The following is a 14,341-nucleotide window of genomic DNA, read 5'->3' on the forward strand; positions in this document are numbered from 1 at the left end:
CACCAGTGAGAGAGTGAATTCCCTAAAAGAGTGTGTTTCTGGGTGTGGTCCGGCTGAGAGTCATGATCGTTGCTTCACGTGTCTGTGTCTTAAGCACACTGAGGTGGCTTTCGTGGATGAGTCATGTACCTATTGCGGGAAGATGACCATCGCAGTGTTGCGGTTCAAGACTCCAATACCTCAAGCGAGGTGGAGTCCCTTCGTCTATCCCCCGATCTAGTTCCTCTTCTGGTGGCCATTCCTACACTTTGCATTCGAAGGGCGGACATATCAGTACAAAGTCCTACCCTTCAGGTTGTCCCTCTCGCCTTGTGTCTTCACGTAGGTCGCGGAGGCAGCCATTGTTCCCCTGAGAGAACACAGAGTTTGTATTCTCAGATACCTCGACGACTGACTCATACTGGCTCAGTCGCGAGAGCAGTTGTGCGAACACAGGGACATGGTGCTCAGTCACCTCAGCCAGTTGGGACTTCGGGTCAATGGAAAAAGAGCAAACTCTACCCTGTACAGAGAATGTCTTTTCTCGGTATGGAGCTGGACTCGGTTAACCAGACAGCGCCCCTCACAGAGGAACGTGTCTGGTCAGTGTTTAACTGCTTGAATTCGTTCAAGGGCAGGACAGTGGCCCCACTGAAATTATTTCAGAGGCTCCAGGGGCATATGGCATCCATAGCCGCAGTAACTCTGGTCTACGCATGTCTACACTCCCGCCGAATGTAGCAGCTCGTGCCCCAATTACTCCTTTGGAGTCAGAAGCATCTGAGGTCACTTCGGGCCATTCACATCCCAGGCGTGGTCAATCGGGCAGCCGACGAGCTCTCATGACAGCATGCGCATCAGGGAGAGTGGCGACTCCATCCCTGGTCGGTCCAGCTGATTTGGAGATGCTTTGGAGCCATACAGGTAGACCTGTTTGCCTCTCCGGACATGACGCATTGCCATTTTTTTTACTCCCTGACCGAGGGGACCCTCAGCACGAATGCACTGGCACACAGCTGGGCCTGGGGCCTACGCAAGTATGCATTTCCCCCTGTGAGCCATGTAAAGTCAGGGAGGATGAGTAGCAGATCTTGCTGGTTGCTTCATATTGGCACAACCGGACCTGGTTCCCAGAACTCATGCTCCTCACGACAGCTCTCCCTGGTGCATTCTTCTGAGGAAGGATCTGCTATCTCAAGAAACGGGGCACCCTATGGCACCCGCGTCTAGACCTCTGGAATCTCCATGTCTGGTCCCTGGATGGGACGCAGAGGTTCTAGGTGGACTACCACAAGCGGGGAGTAGACACCATCACTTCCGCTAGAGCCCCATCTACAAGGAGCCTCTATGTGTTGAAGTGGAACCTATTCATTCAGTGGTGTTCTTCCCACGGGGAAGACCCCCGGAAATGCAAAATCAGTGTTGTGTACTTTCTTTCCTGCAAGATGGGTTTGAGCGAAGACTGTCTCCCTCCAACCTCAAAGTGTATGTGTATGTATCGACACACATCATGTTGCAGTTGATGGTAAGTCCTTAGGAGAGCACAACCTGGTCATCAGGTTCCTGAGGGGTGCGAGGAGGCTAAATCTGCCTTGCCCTCACTCTTGGGACTTGTCACTGGTGATTATGGAATTACAGAGTTTCCCCATTGAACATCTGCAGTCAGTGGAGTTGTCTGTCCGTGAAGACAGACTGGTTGCTTTGGCTTCCATCAAGAGGGTAGGGGACGAAGCGGGCCTGGAATTCAGGCCAGATATGTGCCCAAGGTTCTTACCACACCCTTCAGGGACTAGGTGGTGAACCTGCAAGCGCTGCCTTTGGAGGAGGAAGACCCAGCCCAGCTTTGATCTGTCCAGTCCGTGCTTTGCACCTGTACTTGGAGCGAACGGAGAGCTTCAGGACCTCAGACCAGCTCTTTTTCTGTTACATAGGCCAGCAGAAGGGAAAGGCTGTCTCCAAGCAGAGGTTAGTCCACTGGATAGTGGATGCTATTGTCTTGGCGTATCAATCCCATGGCATGCCTTGCCCGCTCGGGTTGAGGGCACACTCGACAAGAAGTGTTGCTTCCTCCTGGGTGTTGGCACAAGGTGCCTCACTGGCAGATATATGTAGAGCTGCGAGCTGGGCGACACCCAACACATTGGCTAGACTTTATAGCCTTCGTGTATTTTAAGTATTTTAATAAAAAAAAAAACCTTGTTAAGATACGTCATCACAAAAGTGTTGTCACATATTGTAGACAGGCCTGTGTGTATCATGCTTCTTCTTTTGTACATATCGTTTCATTTAGTCTGGTATTATTTATAAAGTGGATTTATAGATGTAAGAACTGATTTTCCTGCTAAGACAAAAGCTGAGATAAAACTCACCTTGCAATAAAGCAATAAAACGCACCCTGGACAGAAGATCTCAAAGAAAGAACACAGGTCATTTTCTGTGCATTAGCATGGGGGCAGGACGCTTTACATTCTAGAGACCATTTGATTGGACAGAAGATGTGACGGTGACGTCATAAAAATCCGTGATCAATTTTAGCAGAAGTGAGGGACTGTAAGTTTTGAATGCTTAGATCTCCTAAATGCGAATTTTGTCATTGGTTTTGAACACACCAGCTTATTAATAACCTTAATCCTAACATATTAAAAGCTAAAAAATAACTTGAAATACCTTTAACTTGAAATGGAAAGCCCCAGACTCAAAGCTCCCACTGAGTCGATCTTTTGATTTGGTCTGTTTTTTTTGTCACGAAACAGAAGAAAGCAACACCTAGGTAATATCCAAACAAGAGGTTTATTGTAGATATGTCAAGTCACCTTTATTTATATTGCACTTTTTACAATACAGATTGTTTCAAAGCAGCTTTACAGTGATAAAAGGAAAATAATGTAACAAGTTTGTTTCTAGATGAAAATAGCATCATAGTCCAGCTTAAGTGAGTTCAGTGATGGTTCATTTTTGTTGTAAAAAAGTTTCTCATTTATACATCTAGCCGCTCTGGAGAAAACCATGATGTCATTGTCCAGCTCAGTTCTCATATAATGGTGTCAATGCAGGAAGATCAATAATATTGTTGAATATTAAATGTCCCCAACTAAGCAAGCCAAAAGCCAAAGGCAACAAAGACTAAAAAGGTGACCGTGGCAAGGAACCAAAACTCCATCAGGTGACAGAATGGAAAAGAAAACATTGGGAGAAACCAGGCTCAGTCGGGGGGGCAGTTCTCCTCTGGCCAACAAACGAACAGTGTGTGATTATGATTCAGGCAGCATTACAGGTCAGAAGTCAGACTGGATCAGAACATTTAGAATATTTATGCAGTTCCATCTGGTTGAAGGTCGGAGTCATCACGCCGGTATGGTGGCTGGTTTAAGGATCAGTACCAATGGCTGTCGTGTCGATGAGGCCTTCACAGGGGAGAGTCTAGTTGGCACAATCTATGCAGAGAACAAGCAACGTGAATAGGTGAATAACTGAGTGAAAGGATAAGTTGCCTGATGACAGCAGTGAATGACAGTTCTTATCTGTTTCAGATGGGGATTACAGAAGACTGAGGATTAGCTGAGTGGATCACAGCGCTAGGTAGTTCATGTTAGGAACAACAAGACCAGACACCTGTGTGTGTGGTGCTAGCTTTATAGAGAGGTGCCGATGTGGGTAAATGGCAGACAGGTGTGGTGATTGTGGAGTGTCAGCAGGTGTGAGCCAGGAGGGATCCTGGGAAACATAGTGTGTTGAGGTGGCTGGACTGGTGAACGGAGATCGTGACAATATAGGCCTCCTCTCATGTTGATTAGATAGGCAATTTCAATGTGTTCCTCCCAAAATTTGTTATTAAAACATCATTAAATGTAATGGAAATGTTTCTTTTAACTTACTGCTAACATAAAATTCATTACATTATAGAGAGAATAATGCTCTAACATTCCTTTTTAGAATCTTGACTGAAATTATTTCTATATTGTTTTGAAAAAAGAAAGGAATCACAAAGCAGCTTTATAGGTTTTAACCTGTTTACAATACAAAATCTGTTAGAACATCAAATATGGAAAATCAGTGAATTTTGTTATATTAAATATTTGTTGAATGATCACAGCTGATGCAGTGAGAGTAAATCTGCTATTATTACTTTTTATTTCTATTACATTTCATGTTTTTTTCTGTAGTTGTATTCACTGTGCTTCGTTTGTACAGTTCTTTTATGGATTGCATGACCTCTTCTGTCTTTAGAGTGTATATGATGGGATTCAGCATAGATGGTATTATCTGTCTCAAGGAATTGTTAATTATCCGGGTGTTTGGATCGATAGGTGTTGTTAAGGCTGCAATATTATTGCTTATAAGTGGGATATAACCGATTGCCACCAACATGAGATGTGAGGTGCAGGTTTTCATGGCTTTGATCCTTTCAGCACCATGAGCAATCTTAAGCAAAGCCAGAGCAATGCAGAAATATGAAATAATTATCAGTATCAGTGGTGTGCACATTAGGAGACCAAAGCTAATTTTTCCCATCATTAAATTTATAGAATTATCATTACAAGCTAATTTATAGATAAGGCCTTGATCACAAAAATGACTATTGATCACATTAGATCCACAAAAAGAGAGTCTATTCACCAAACCTACAAGTACAGAAAAATATGTCACAGAAAAAATCCAAATAACACCTATGATCAGAAACATGGCTGTTTTGGTAATAATAGCATGATACCGTAGAGGAAAACAAATAGCAACCAGTCTGTCATAAGCCAAGACAAGTAGAGTCAAAGACTGCAGATTCATGAAATGATACACAAAAAACATATTTGCCAAACACGCTTCATATGAAATCTCCTGGTGCTCGAATAAAAATGTGTCAATAAGTTTTGGAATCAAAGCCGAGCTTCCACACAGATCAGAAATGGCCAGATGGAAAACAGCAATGTATTTGACTGTGTGAAGTCTGCGGGCCAAATAAATGATACACATGATAAATGAATTCCCTAAAACAGTCACAACATACACCAAAGACAAGAACACATAGTAGTATTTCACATGTGGAACATTAGAAAAGCCTTTGATGAAAAATGTTGCAGGACGAACAAAGGTCTCATTTGCAGAGGAGTTTGACTGCATGGAGCTCATGATAGCTGTTGTCTGGATTTTTGTGACCTGTAATGAAGAACTGTGATAAAAATGCACACAATAATAGAGAATATTTAAATAATGATTTCATTTCCAGTCACAGTGCATTAATTAAAAAAAAATGTGGATGTTCTTTGATTCATATTTAACTAATAATAACAAGTTGTAGTAAATGCTTTAAATACAAAAGAGAAGAAACATTTCTTAATCTACCTTCTATTAAGCTGCCAGAATGTTATTATTCTACCAGTAATCAGAAATATTTATAATAGATCGTTGTCTTTATCTTGGGAATTTAGTTGATGGAGCAATGCTTCTCCCTGTAGACTTGAGCAAGAAGGGGTAGGAGTAAATCAATGCAAGCATATGAACTGTGTCACAGTCTAGAAAATACCTTTATTTTCAAGTGTCAATGTATTTGTGTGTGGGAGGGGTTAGCAAGAAATATTTAATCAAAATAACTTTTAAGTTAACATTATTTCGCTACTTTCCTTGTCGCTTAGTTTGAACATGCTCACTCAGTCAGCGAAGTTGCCTCTAATGTGAGCACCTCTCAAGCTATTTAAACTGCAGTACATCTCAGGAAACATTTTGGTAATGGGCATCTTTGAAGCGCTTAATAAACTTCTCCTGTTGTTGACCACTTAGGGTTGTGTACTTTTTCCACAGTGCATCACTGAGGGACTTTCTCTGTGCATGTTACACACCTAGATAATTGATAGGCCTAATAAAATTTGTTGATTATTTTCATAAACATATTTTATTATTTTTATCAATTAGTTATTGCAGCGATAAAATACTGTTATGTTGCCTGGTATTTCATTGTGTTGTTTACTGTGTGGGTTTATATATGTGAACAAAATGTTTATCAAAATGTGTGATGGGTTTATGTAGTTGTTTGTTTTAGCTACTGACTGTATTACTTAGGCTATGCCAAATTAACAAATTCTGATATAATGATTTATTTCACTGAAGCATATGCATCCAGCACATTACATTGTCTGGGATCACTTTCAGTAAAGGATTTGGATACCTGAAAGTCACTGGTCACAGATTGTCTGTTGGCCATCAGAACTCAAACAAATGCATGCTAATGATTCACTTAAGTCAACAATTCATTCAGGAGTTTAAAGATGTAAAGTCACCGCAGAATATTTTTTTTCTTTGTATTTTTGTCTTGTTTTCCATTACAAATATATAAACATTTTATATACAATATATATACAAAATTACATAGGAAGTCATAGGAATAATTTGTTGTTGTTGTTGTTGTTGTTGTTGTTGTTTTGAGAAATTCATCACAGTCAAGTAGCCTACGGTTTATGGTTAAAATGAGAAAAAATGTCTGTATGAGGTAAAAAAAAATTTTTTTTACTTGTTTCCCCATTGAATTATTTTTCTTACCACATTGTCAGATATGTGTTTCTTGCTTTAAGCAAATAAACATGATCAGGGCTGGACTGGTAATCTGGCATACCGGGCAAATGCCCGGTGGGCCGACGTGCTTTTGGGCCGATACATCTCATACTTTTTTTTTTTTTTGACGGCCCATAAAACTCGTACATCGGCGGCCCATTCGTTTTGTTTTGTTTAATTGACAGCGCTGGGTTAGTGCCGGTGTAATGCATTGGTCAAAAAAAAGTAAGCGTTAGTTTTTTTTTCCACTGACAGACCGGCCCATGAAACGCGTAGATCAGCGGCCCATTGGTTGTTATCTTGATTGACACTGGGCTGGCCCAATCACATCATTAAACACCTCCCCCTCTGGGCTCTGAGCGAGCGTGCAGTGTCAAGTGTGTATCTGTCAAAATAGTCTGAGAGATGGAGAGGGAACGCAAGGAATGTGCAGAGAAATAGCGTGAAAAATAGATACAGGCCCTTCAAGCAGACGCAGTAAAATGTGTCAAGATATATGTGTTTTCTGCAGCAGCAGGACCTTCATCAGCTCCAGTGGCTGATGATGAGGATAGTGAGGAGGATCAGGAGAGAGAGATGAGAAAGTGTAACGTAGAGTCCGCGGTAAGCAGAACCATAGGCGTCGATTTCGGGGGGGACGGGGGGGACGTGTACCCCCCGGTTTTCCTCATGAGTCATTTTGTACCCACCACTTTTAACTTCCCTCCATATTAATTTGACTTTTGGTTCGATTTTTTGACAGTTTTCAGTTGGGAGGAGCATGAGAGAGAAATTTGGTAATCATTGTCTGACCCAACAAAAAAACATTATAATATTCGTTTTATTTTATTTTCCATGTTCGCATTTATGAGGGAAAAAAGTTTACGGTTACGGACGTAAAGCGGTCTGAAAGCGGCACTAAAAGACTGCTTTAAAACTTTCACAGACACCTCAAACAGAACAGCTGCCTTTCTTTAAAGTGAATTTCGTTTTGTATTAATTATATCTTAATTTTAATCAGTGTTTCATGAACCATTTGCCTGGATTTAATAGCCTATATAGCTAAAAAGTAAATATAGCAGAATCATACGGTGACGCATTGCTGCACATATGCTATATTATTTTTTTACCTCAATTATGTCTAATAACGAAATCTTATGTCGTTTTAAAATAACGATGCATTTTAATTGTTTATTAATGAGCTAGTCTTTTCTAAATCAGTGTAGGCTGCCTGCATCTCCACATCTCCGCTGTAATGTAGCCTAGATGCGCCTTTTATACGGACAGGATTACATAATCAGATGGTAGCTACCGTATTTGCTTTCTATTGGATTTTTTTTTCGTTGGTGGACATTTTTTTTATTAACTTTATTGTTATATTTCTCATGTCTGTGAGGCTTGTCTACTCTATACACTGTTTGTCAGTTCATTTTTAAGGCGCGCTCCATTTCACAGAGATCATGAAAGCGCGCCCTGTTCGTTTTCTTTTATTTTACAAAAGCACACCGTTTTATTGTTGTTGTGAGTTTACACAAGTAAACGTAGTTGCGACTGATGTATTATTATTTTCTGTATGACCAGAAATGGAGTATTTTAAGTTGTTTCAACTGTTGATAGGAAAATGCGAGTGATGGCACCGGCGCCTCTATCCATGTCATATAGTGCGCGCTCCACACTCCGCACAAACACTCGGATATGCGCTTCATAACAACAAACATTTAGGTTAACGTTAGAGCGAGCGGCCATGCCAGACGGATAATCATCTTCATGTTTAACTAATCAAATTCTGTTGCATTTTCTTGCGCCAGTTTGAAAAGGGCGTCTGAAACACTTAGCCTATAGCTACAGATAAACGCCAAACGCTGGTGTTTTTCTTTAAACAAATTCGTTTAGGCTTTAAAATAAATATTTTTTATGGGCTAATTAATGCCACAATAATTTGTTTATTTTATTGGCTAATTGTATTTTTTAATTTTTGTTTTGCATTGAATACCATTGAATATTTTCATCGAATGCATTGAATATTTGCTGTGCACCGCTATGCCATCCTCCCATAGAAAGACACGTTGAGAGCCACCTATTTTAAATAATAAAGGGTTTCTATGGAAGGAAAACGCTTAATGTATAATTAAATGCATTGCGTTCATATTCTTTATCACTGAAGCTTTTTCTTTATTATAAGGGTGTATCATTCCATTAAAAAAGGGACTGTTTATAAGGTGACAATCCGTTATACATCTTAATTAAACAAAATAAGAACACAATGTTGTAAAAAATAAACAACTTCTGTTAGATGTGTTTTGACTACTTTTTGTTTAATTATATCAGGTAATGGAGATATAGCCTATTAACAAAAATAAATCTTATTAGGCCTGTATAATATATAATATTAAAAAAACGTATAGGCTAGCCTATATAAAATATAAAAAAGCCTATATAAAATATATTTTCAAAAAGATTAATTCATTGATTAATTTTGCATGATTGGGGGCTGATACTATTTGCTTAAGCTTTTTGAGCGTGTGATAAAGATACACATTCACATTCACGGCGTATTTAGACACATTTAGACGCATTCATAATCATTACTTTTACGAAGTGGACCAGCGGAGCGGAATATTCAGAAATGCGCTCTCCACTCTGATCGGAACTAACCCGAACCTCACTGTCTGCTGAACTTACGCAGAAACATCAAAATATAACCAGCTTTTAAAAATGTTTTTTAAAACTAAGCACTATTTTAGCACAAATTATGAGGTTATTGGCGATTTTTTTTTAATAATTATTGATTATTTTTTAATCAAATTATTAATTATCAAATTTTTTTTTTTTTTGAAAGTTTTGGGTGGGCCTGTTGAAAAGTGGGGCCGTGTCTGAGCTACAGGACATCGTCTTATAACCTGCGCGAAAGAGAGAAAAAAATGAATGCGTCATTGTACCCAGCACTTCTGAAAATGCACTTCCAAATGCGTCTCTGTCCCCACCACATTTCAAACCAAACTGACGCCCATGAGCAGAACTACTTTCAAAACACTTTGGCTATGAGTGTAGGAACCCATAACCCGGTTACAGATTATTTCCACATCTGCATAGTTGACAATTACAGCAATTAACTAGAAGTTTAATGAGACACGTTTGTATCCATGTTTTCCGCCAAAATAAAAGCTCGATGCAGTTTCCGTCAAAATAAAAGATCATGTGCTTATCTCTTTCAAGTTTAGAAATTAGTACAAAACTAATTATGAAAGTTTTCTTTATTTTTCGGTGCATTATTTTTTACAATATATAGGCTACTATCATGAGATTAATATTATAACTATTATTATGTAGTAGTGTAATATAGACTGACACTGTTATTAAAAGAGGTTTGATTTGTTTTCTTTGTTATACTTTCACACTGAATATGGGTTGGAGCTTTTAATTTTGAACCCTCAAACTGCACCAGATTGATGAATTTAACATTAAAATGCAAAAAAAATTCTTAGGGGGACCATGCCCCCAAACCCCCCTAGAGGTCCACCCACCACAGTTTTACCAAAATTCCTTTGAGAAACACTATGTCAATGCAGCTTATAGCTTGTTTTTTGGATTCATCACTGTGGAGTATAGTTCGACTGTATTAATAAATTACAATTTTGTACTTATTTCATCTGTTAACTCTCACTCGTTTATTCTCACTCATTACATGGCATTAGCGGTTTTAATGAATAGGAGTTAAACAAAAACATATTCAAAGGCGTGCAAAGATGGGTGGTGTTTATGCAGGCCCGGCGTCAAGGGGGGGCTTGGGGGGGGCTTAGCCCCCCCTAAGATGATCTCAAGCCCCCCCTTGCGGTGATCTGAATGATGATTATGTGACTGAGTGTTCGTGCAGGGTTCGCCTAAACACTTTATGAATAAGATAACAATAAACGAGTCGAGAACTGCCTGAGCTGTTCTTTACTTTAGGCTATTAAACGTCTCACACACATGTGAGAGGAAAACCCGAAGACCGTGACACCCCAAGTACGCAATGCATGACCTTAATTGCGTATCTACGCAAGCCCCGAGGGGAAAATGCATTGCACAGACACACAGAACAAGCGCCAGCACATCCAGAATTAATGCATCATATACACAATCAAACATAAGGTCTGTTACAATTATTATTATGAGGCTACTTTTATTATCAATATTACAATTAACTAGCCCCGCAATAATCTCATAGCGCACTGCATAACCGACGCGCAGCGATGAAGATGTTATATTAGTCCTCATTTAAAAAACAACGTGTTTAACACGAAATAATAATTAAAAAAAAATTCACCATGGGCCACAAGAGAAATATTAAGAAAATAAATTAAGGTTAGGCCTATACGTTATCAGCACGTTGAGTAGATTCAGCTCTCATCGGTCAGTTTTTAGTTTCACTTTCTATAGTGAATAATTGAATGGGATTTGATAGTACTTCTTCACCGACATAACTCTTGCTCAAAGTGCTTGCCTTCATAGTTTAAAACGCAAATATTTCAAATGTTGCGACGTGACGTTTTTCTTTTTCAACAATTGCGCAGAATGATGGACAACAAGCACATTTCGCGCAGGTCTTAACCCCCCAACACCCCCCAACCAACCCCCCCCCCCCCGTCACGCAAGCCCACCTAAGAATTGTAAAAGCCCACCTAAGAATTGTAAAAGCCCCCCCAAGTAGTTTGTCCTGGAGCCGGGACTGTGTTTATGATCATATGTAGTGGGCTAGTCTGGGCCAAAATGCCAGGGCCGATTTTCTGTCCCAGTCCAGCCCTGAACATGATGCAGTAGCTTTGCTGAAACAAACTAAATGCAAAAGTAATGGATTTTTTTTTTTCACTTTTGATGTACTGTTAAACAAAAATTATCACATGCTAAGTGAATAATGTCTTCACACCTTTATTATTTAGTCCGATCTGCTCCTGGAGGGCCACTGTCCTGCAAAGTTCAGCTCCAACCCCATTTAAACACACTTGAACCTGCCAATCAAGGTCTTACCAGGCACAAACTTCCAGGCAGGTGTGTTGAGGCAAGCTGAAGCTAAACTCTGCAGAACAGTGGCGCTCCAGGAGCAGGATTGGACACTCCTGATTTATAATCTTTACTGACAATATTTGCATATTGATTTGATCACAAAGCAGATTTACTAGGTTTTACATTTACATTTTACATTTTACAGGTTTTAAACATATTTGACCTGTTTTCAACAGTTTCTACAACATTCAAAATCAATCAACTCTTTTAAATTAGATATTTGTTGAATCTGGCACAGCTGATAATAACTAAGATTAAAACTGTAATTTTTGTTTAGAATTTCTCTGCACTTAGTGTTCACCTTGCTTCGTTTGAACAGTTCTTTTATGGATTGCATGCATGGCTTTCTCTGTCTTCCCTGCTGAAAAATCCAGCATTGCTGGTCACCAGCACAAGGTATGTTTTGCTCGCTTGGACCAGCATGGGATCCCTGCAGGGTATGCTGGTGTGCTTGTGGACCAGCATAAGGTATGTTTTGCATGCTGGGACCAGCTTGGAATGCTGGTGTGCTGGTGGACAAGCATATGTTGTCTTTTGGGTGCTGGTATGATCCCAGCAAGACCACAACAAAATTTGTGTATGTGTTACATATCACATTTCTTAGTGTGTGTTCGTATTTAAATGTACAGTATGGCATTTTTCGCCACTAGGGGTCGCTAACCTATTTACAATAACAAAGACGTAGATTGATGACGCAACATTTGCTAAGAATTATGGATCTTGTCATCAACGTCAAGCCGACCGATCTAATAATGTTTATGGATGACTGAATACATCGATGTTTTTATCATCATGACTGTGATGTGAAGCAGTTTGGGATTGCTAAGAGACAGCTATCAGCTCCAATTGCGACGCGAGTCCGCGGATATAAAAGGAATATGAACATTTCATTCTACCGAACTACACGCAGAATTACTACTCACAGGTCAGTTTATTAGACAAATTAAACTTGTGAGGTAACGCAGCGCTGTTTCACTTGGTCTAACATTACACTAGCACACTAAACTGCATTTGAATGTGTTGAAATGTATGTGTTAGTCTGTCTGTATGAGAAACTAGATCAACATTAGAATAACATACAGATCGTATTCTGACATTTTATCATTGTTGAACTATAAAACATTGATTAGTTTTATGTAAATGTGCTCACCTGTTTAATAAAGTAGATGTAGGAGCGGTCGAAGTCTCGGACGTGGAGCTCTCGTTTATATACTGTCTATGGGAGTTCTAGGCATCCCGAAAACACCGCGCTGATATTGATTCTCGTTTTAGTTCTCCTTTTTTTATCAAAAGTCTGCTTGCCATGGTCCATAATGTTTGAATATGAAGCAATTCGAGTGGCGTTACTGCGGCTGTGGATGCCATATGCCCCAGGAGCCTCTGAAATAGTTTCAACGGAACCACGCTCTTGCCCTCGAACTGTCTCAGGCAAGTCAGCAGTGACTACGCGCATTCGCTCGTAAGCTGCGCGCACATGGCGACCGAGTCGATTTCCATACCAAGAAAAGAGATCCTCTGCACGGGGCAAAGTTTGCTCTTTTCCCAGTTGACCCGAAGGCCCAGACAAGCCAGGTGCCGAAGCACTAGGTCACTGTGTTCGCAAACCTGGTCTCGAGAGTGAGCTAGAATCAGCCAGTCGTCGAGATAATTCAGGATGCGAACCCCGTGTTCCTGTAGAGGAACAAGGGCTGCCTCGACGACCTTCATGAAGACGCGAGGAGACAGGGCTAGCCCGAATGAGAGAACCGCGTACTGGTATGCCTGCCCCTCGAAAGCAAACCGTAGAAACGGTCTGTGTCAAGGTAGAATGGAGACATGGAAGTAGGCGTCCTTCAGGTCGATCGCTGCAAATCAATCCTGCAGCCGCACACATTTGAAAATGCGTTTGGCCGGTGAGCATCTTGAACGGCAGCCTGTGGAGGGAGCGGTTCAAGATCCGCAAGTCCAGGATTGGCCGTAACCCACCGGTTTTCTTGGGAACAATGAAGTAGGGGCTGTAGAACCCGGACTTCATTTCGGCTGGAGGGACAGTCTCGATCGCACCCTTCGCCAGTAGGGTGGTGACCTCCACTCTCATGACAGGGGCATTGCCACCGACCATAGTGAAGCGGACTCCCCTGAAGTGGGGAGGAGACTGCGCGAACTGAATCACGTAGCCTAGCCTGATGGTTCTCGCGACCCAGCGGGACAGTCTGGGAAGCTCTAGCCAGGCTCCCAGGAAGTGTACCAACGGGTCATGCGAACCACAGACGTCCCCTCGGTGGTGCAGCGAGGCGGAATGACCGGCCCGGATGTGGGTGGCATAGTGGCCTGGTGTGGGGGGCACGGTCATTAGCCGCGTCCTGTCAGAGGAGACCAGGGAAGGACCAGCGTTCTGCGGAGGTCTGCTCTGCCAGGGGTCTGGCGACAGAGGGGGACGAGAGCAGCGTGGCCCGTGGGCAGTGCACACTGTCATCCGAGAACTCTGTGACAGAGGGGAACGATAGCGGCGGGACCCGTGGGCCGCGTACACTATCGTCCGAGAACTCTGTGTGCTCAGGGTTGGGGGTGCCAGGTCTTTCTTTAACCTGTTAACCGTTGCCAGTGCGCTCACGCACTGAAGCGTTTTTTATTTATTTAATTCAAAATTACTATCAGATTTAATGTTATACCTTGACAAACTATACATCATTAAAAAAATATAAGACTCAAGTTTCAGTATTTGACCCCTATTGTATTCTGAGAAACTCATAGTGACAGTTATGTCTTAATTTGTGTCAGGAGTTATGAAATGAAAAAAAATTGTCGATACCTTTAATAT

The 14,341-nt window shown here is 41.1% G+C and overlaps 1 protein-coding gene across 1 annotated transcript in view; it reads right to left on the reverse strand.

Annotated features, from left to right (window-relative positions):
* Nucleotides 1–283: 283 nt before the first annotated feature.
* LOC308683441 (olfactory receptor 51E2-like) overlaps nucleotides 284–14,341 on the reverse strand; it is a gene marked incomplete at both ends in the record, with an annotated part of 29,276 nt that continues 15,218 nt past the window's right edge. Inside the window, 2 exons of the mRNA XM_081353913.1 lie at nucleotides 284–469; nucleotides 4,153–4,812. Coding sequence (XP_081210039.1) covers nucleotides 284–469; nucleotides 4,153–4,812 — 846 coding nt within the window. The remainder of the gene's footprint in view (nucleotides 470–4,152; nucleotides 4,813–14,341) is intronic.

Source organism: Scardinius erythrophthalmus, assembly GCF_964197995.2.
Source record: "Scardinius erythrophthalmus genome assembly, chromosome: 23".
NCBI lineage: Eukaryota > Metazoa > Chordata > Actinopteri > Cypriniformes > Leuciscidae > Scardinius > Scardinius erythrophthalmus.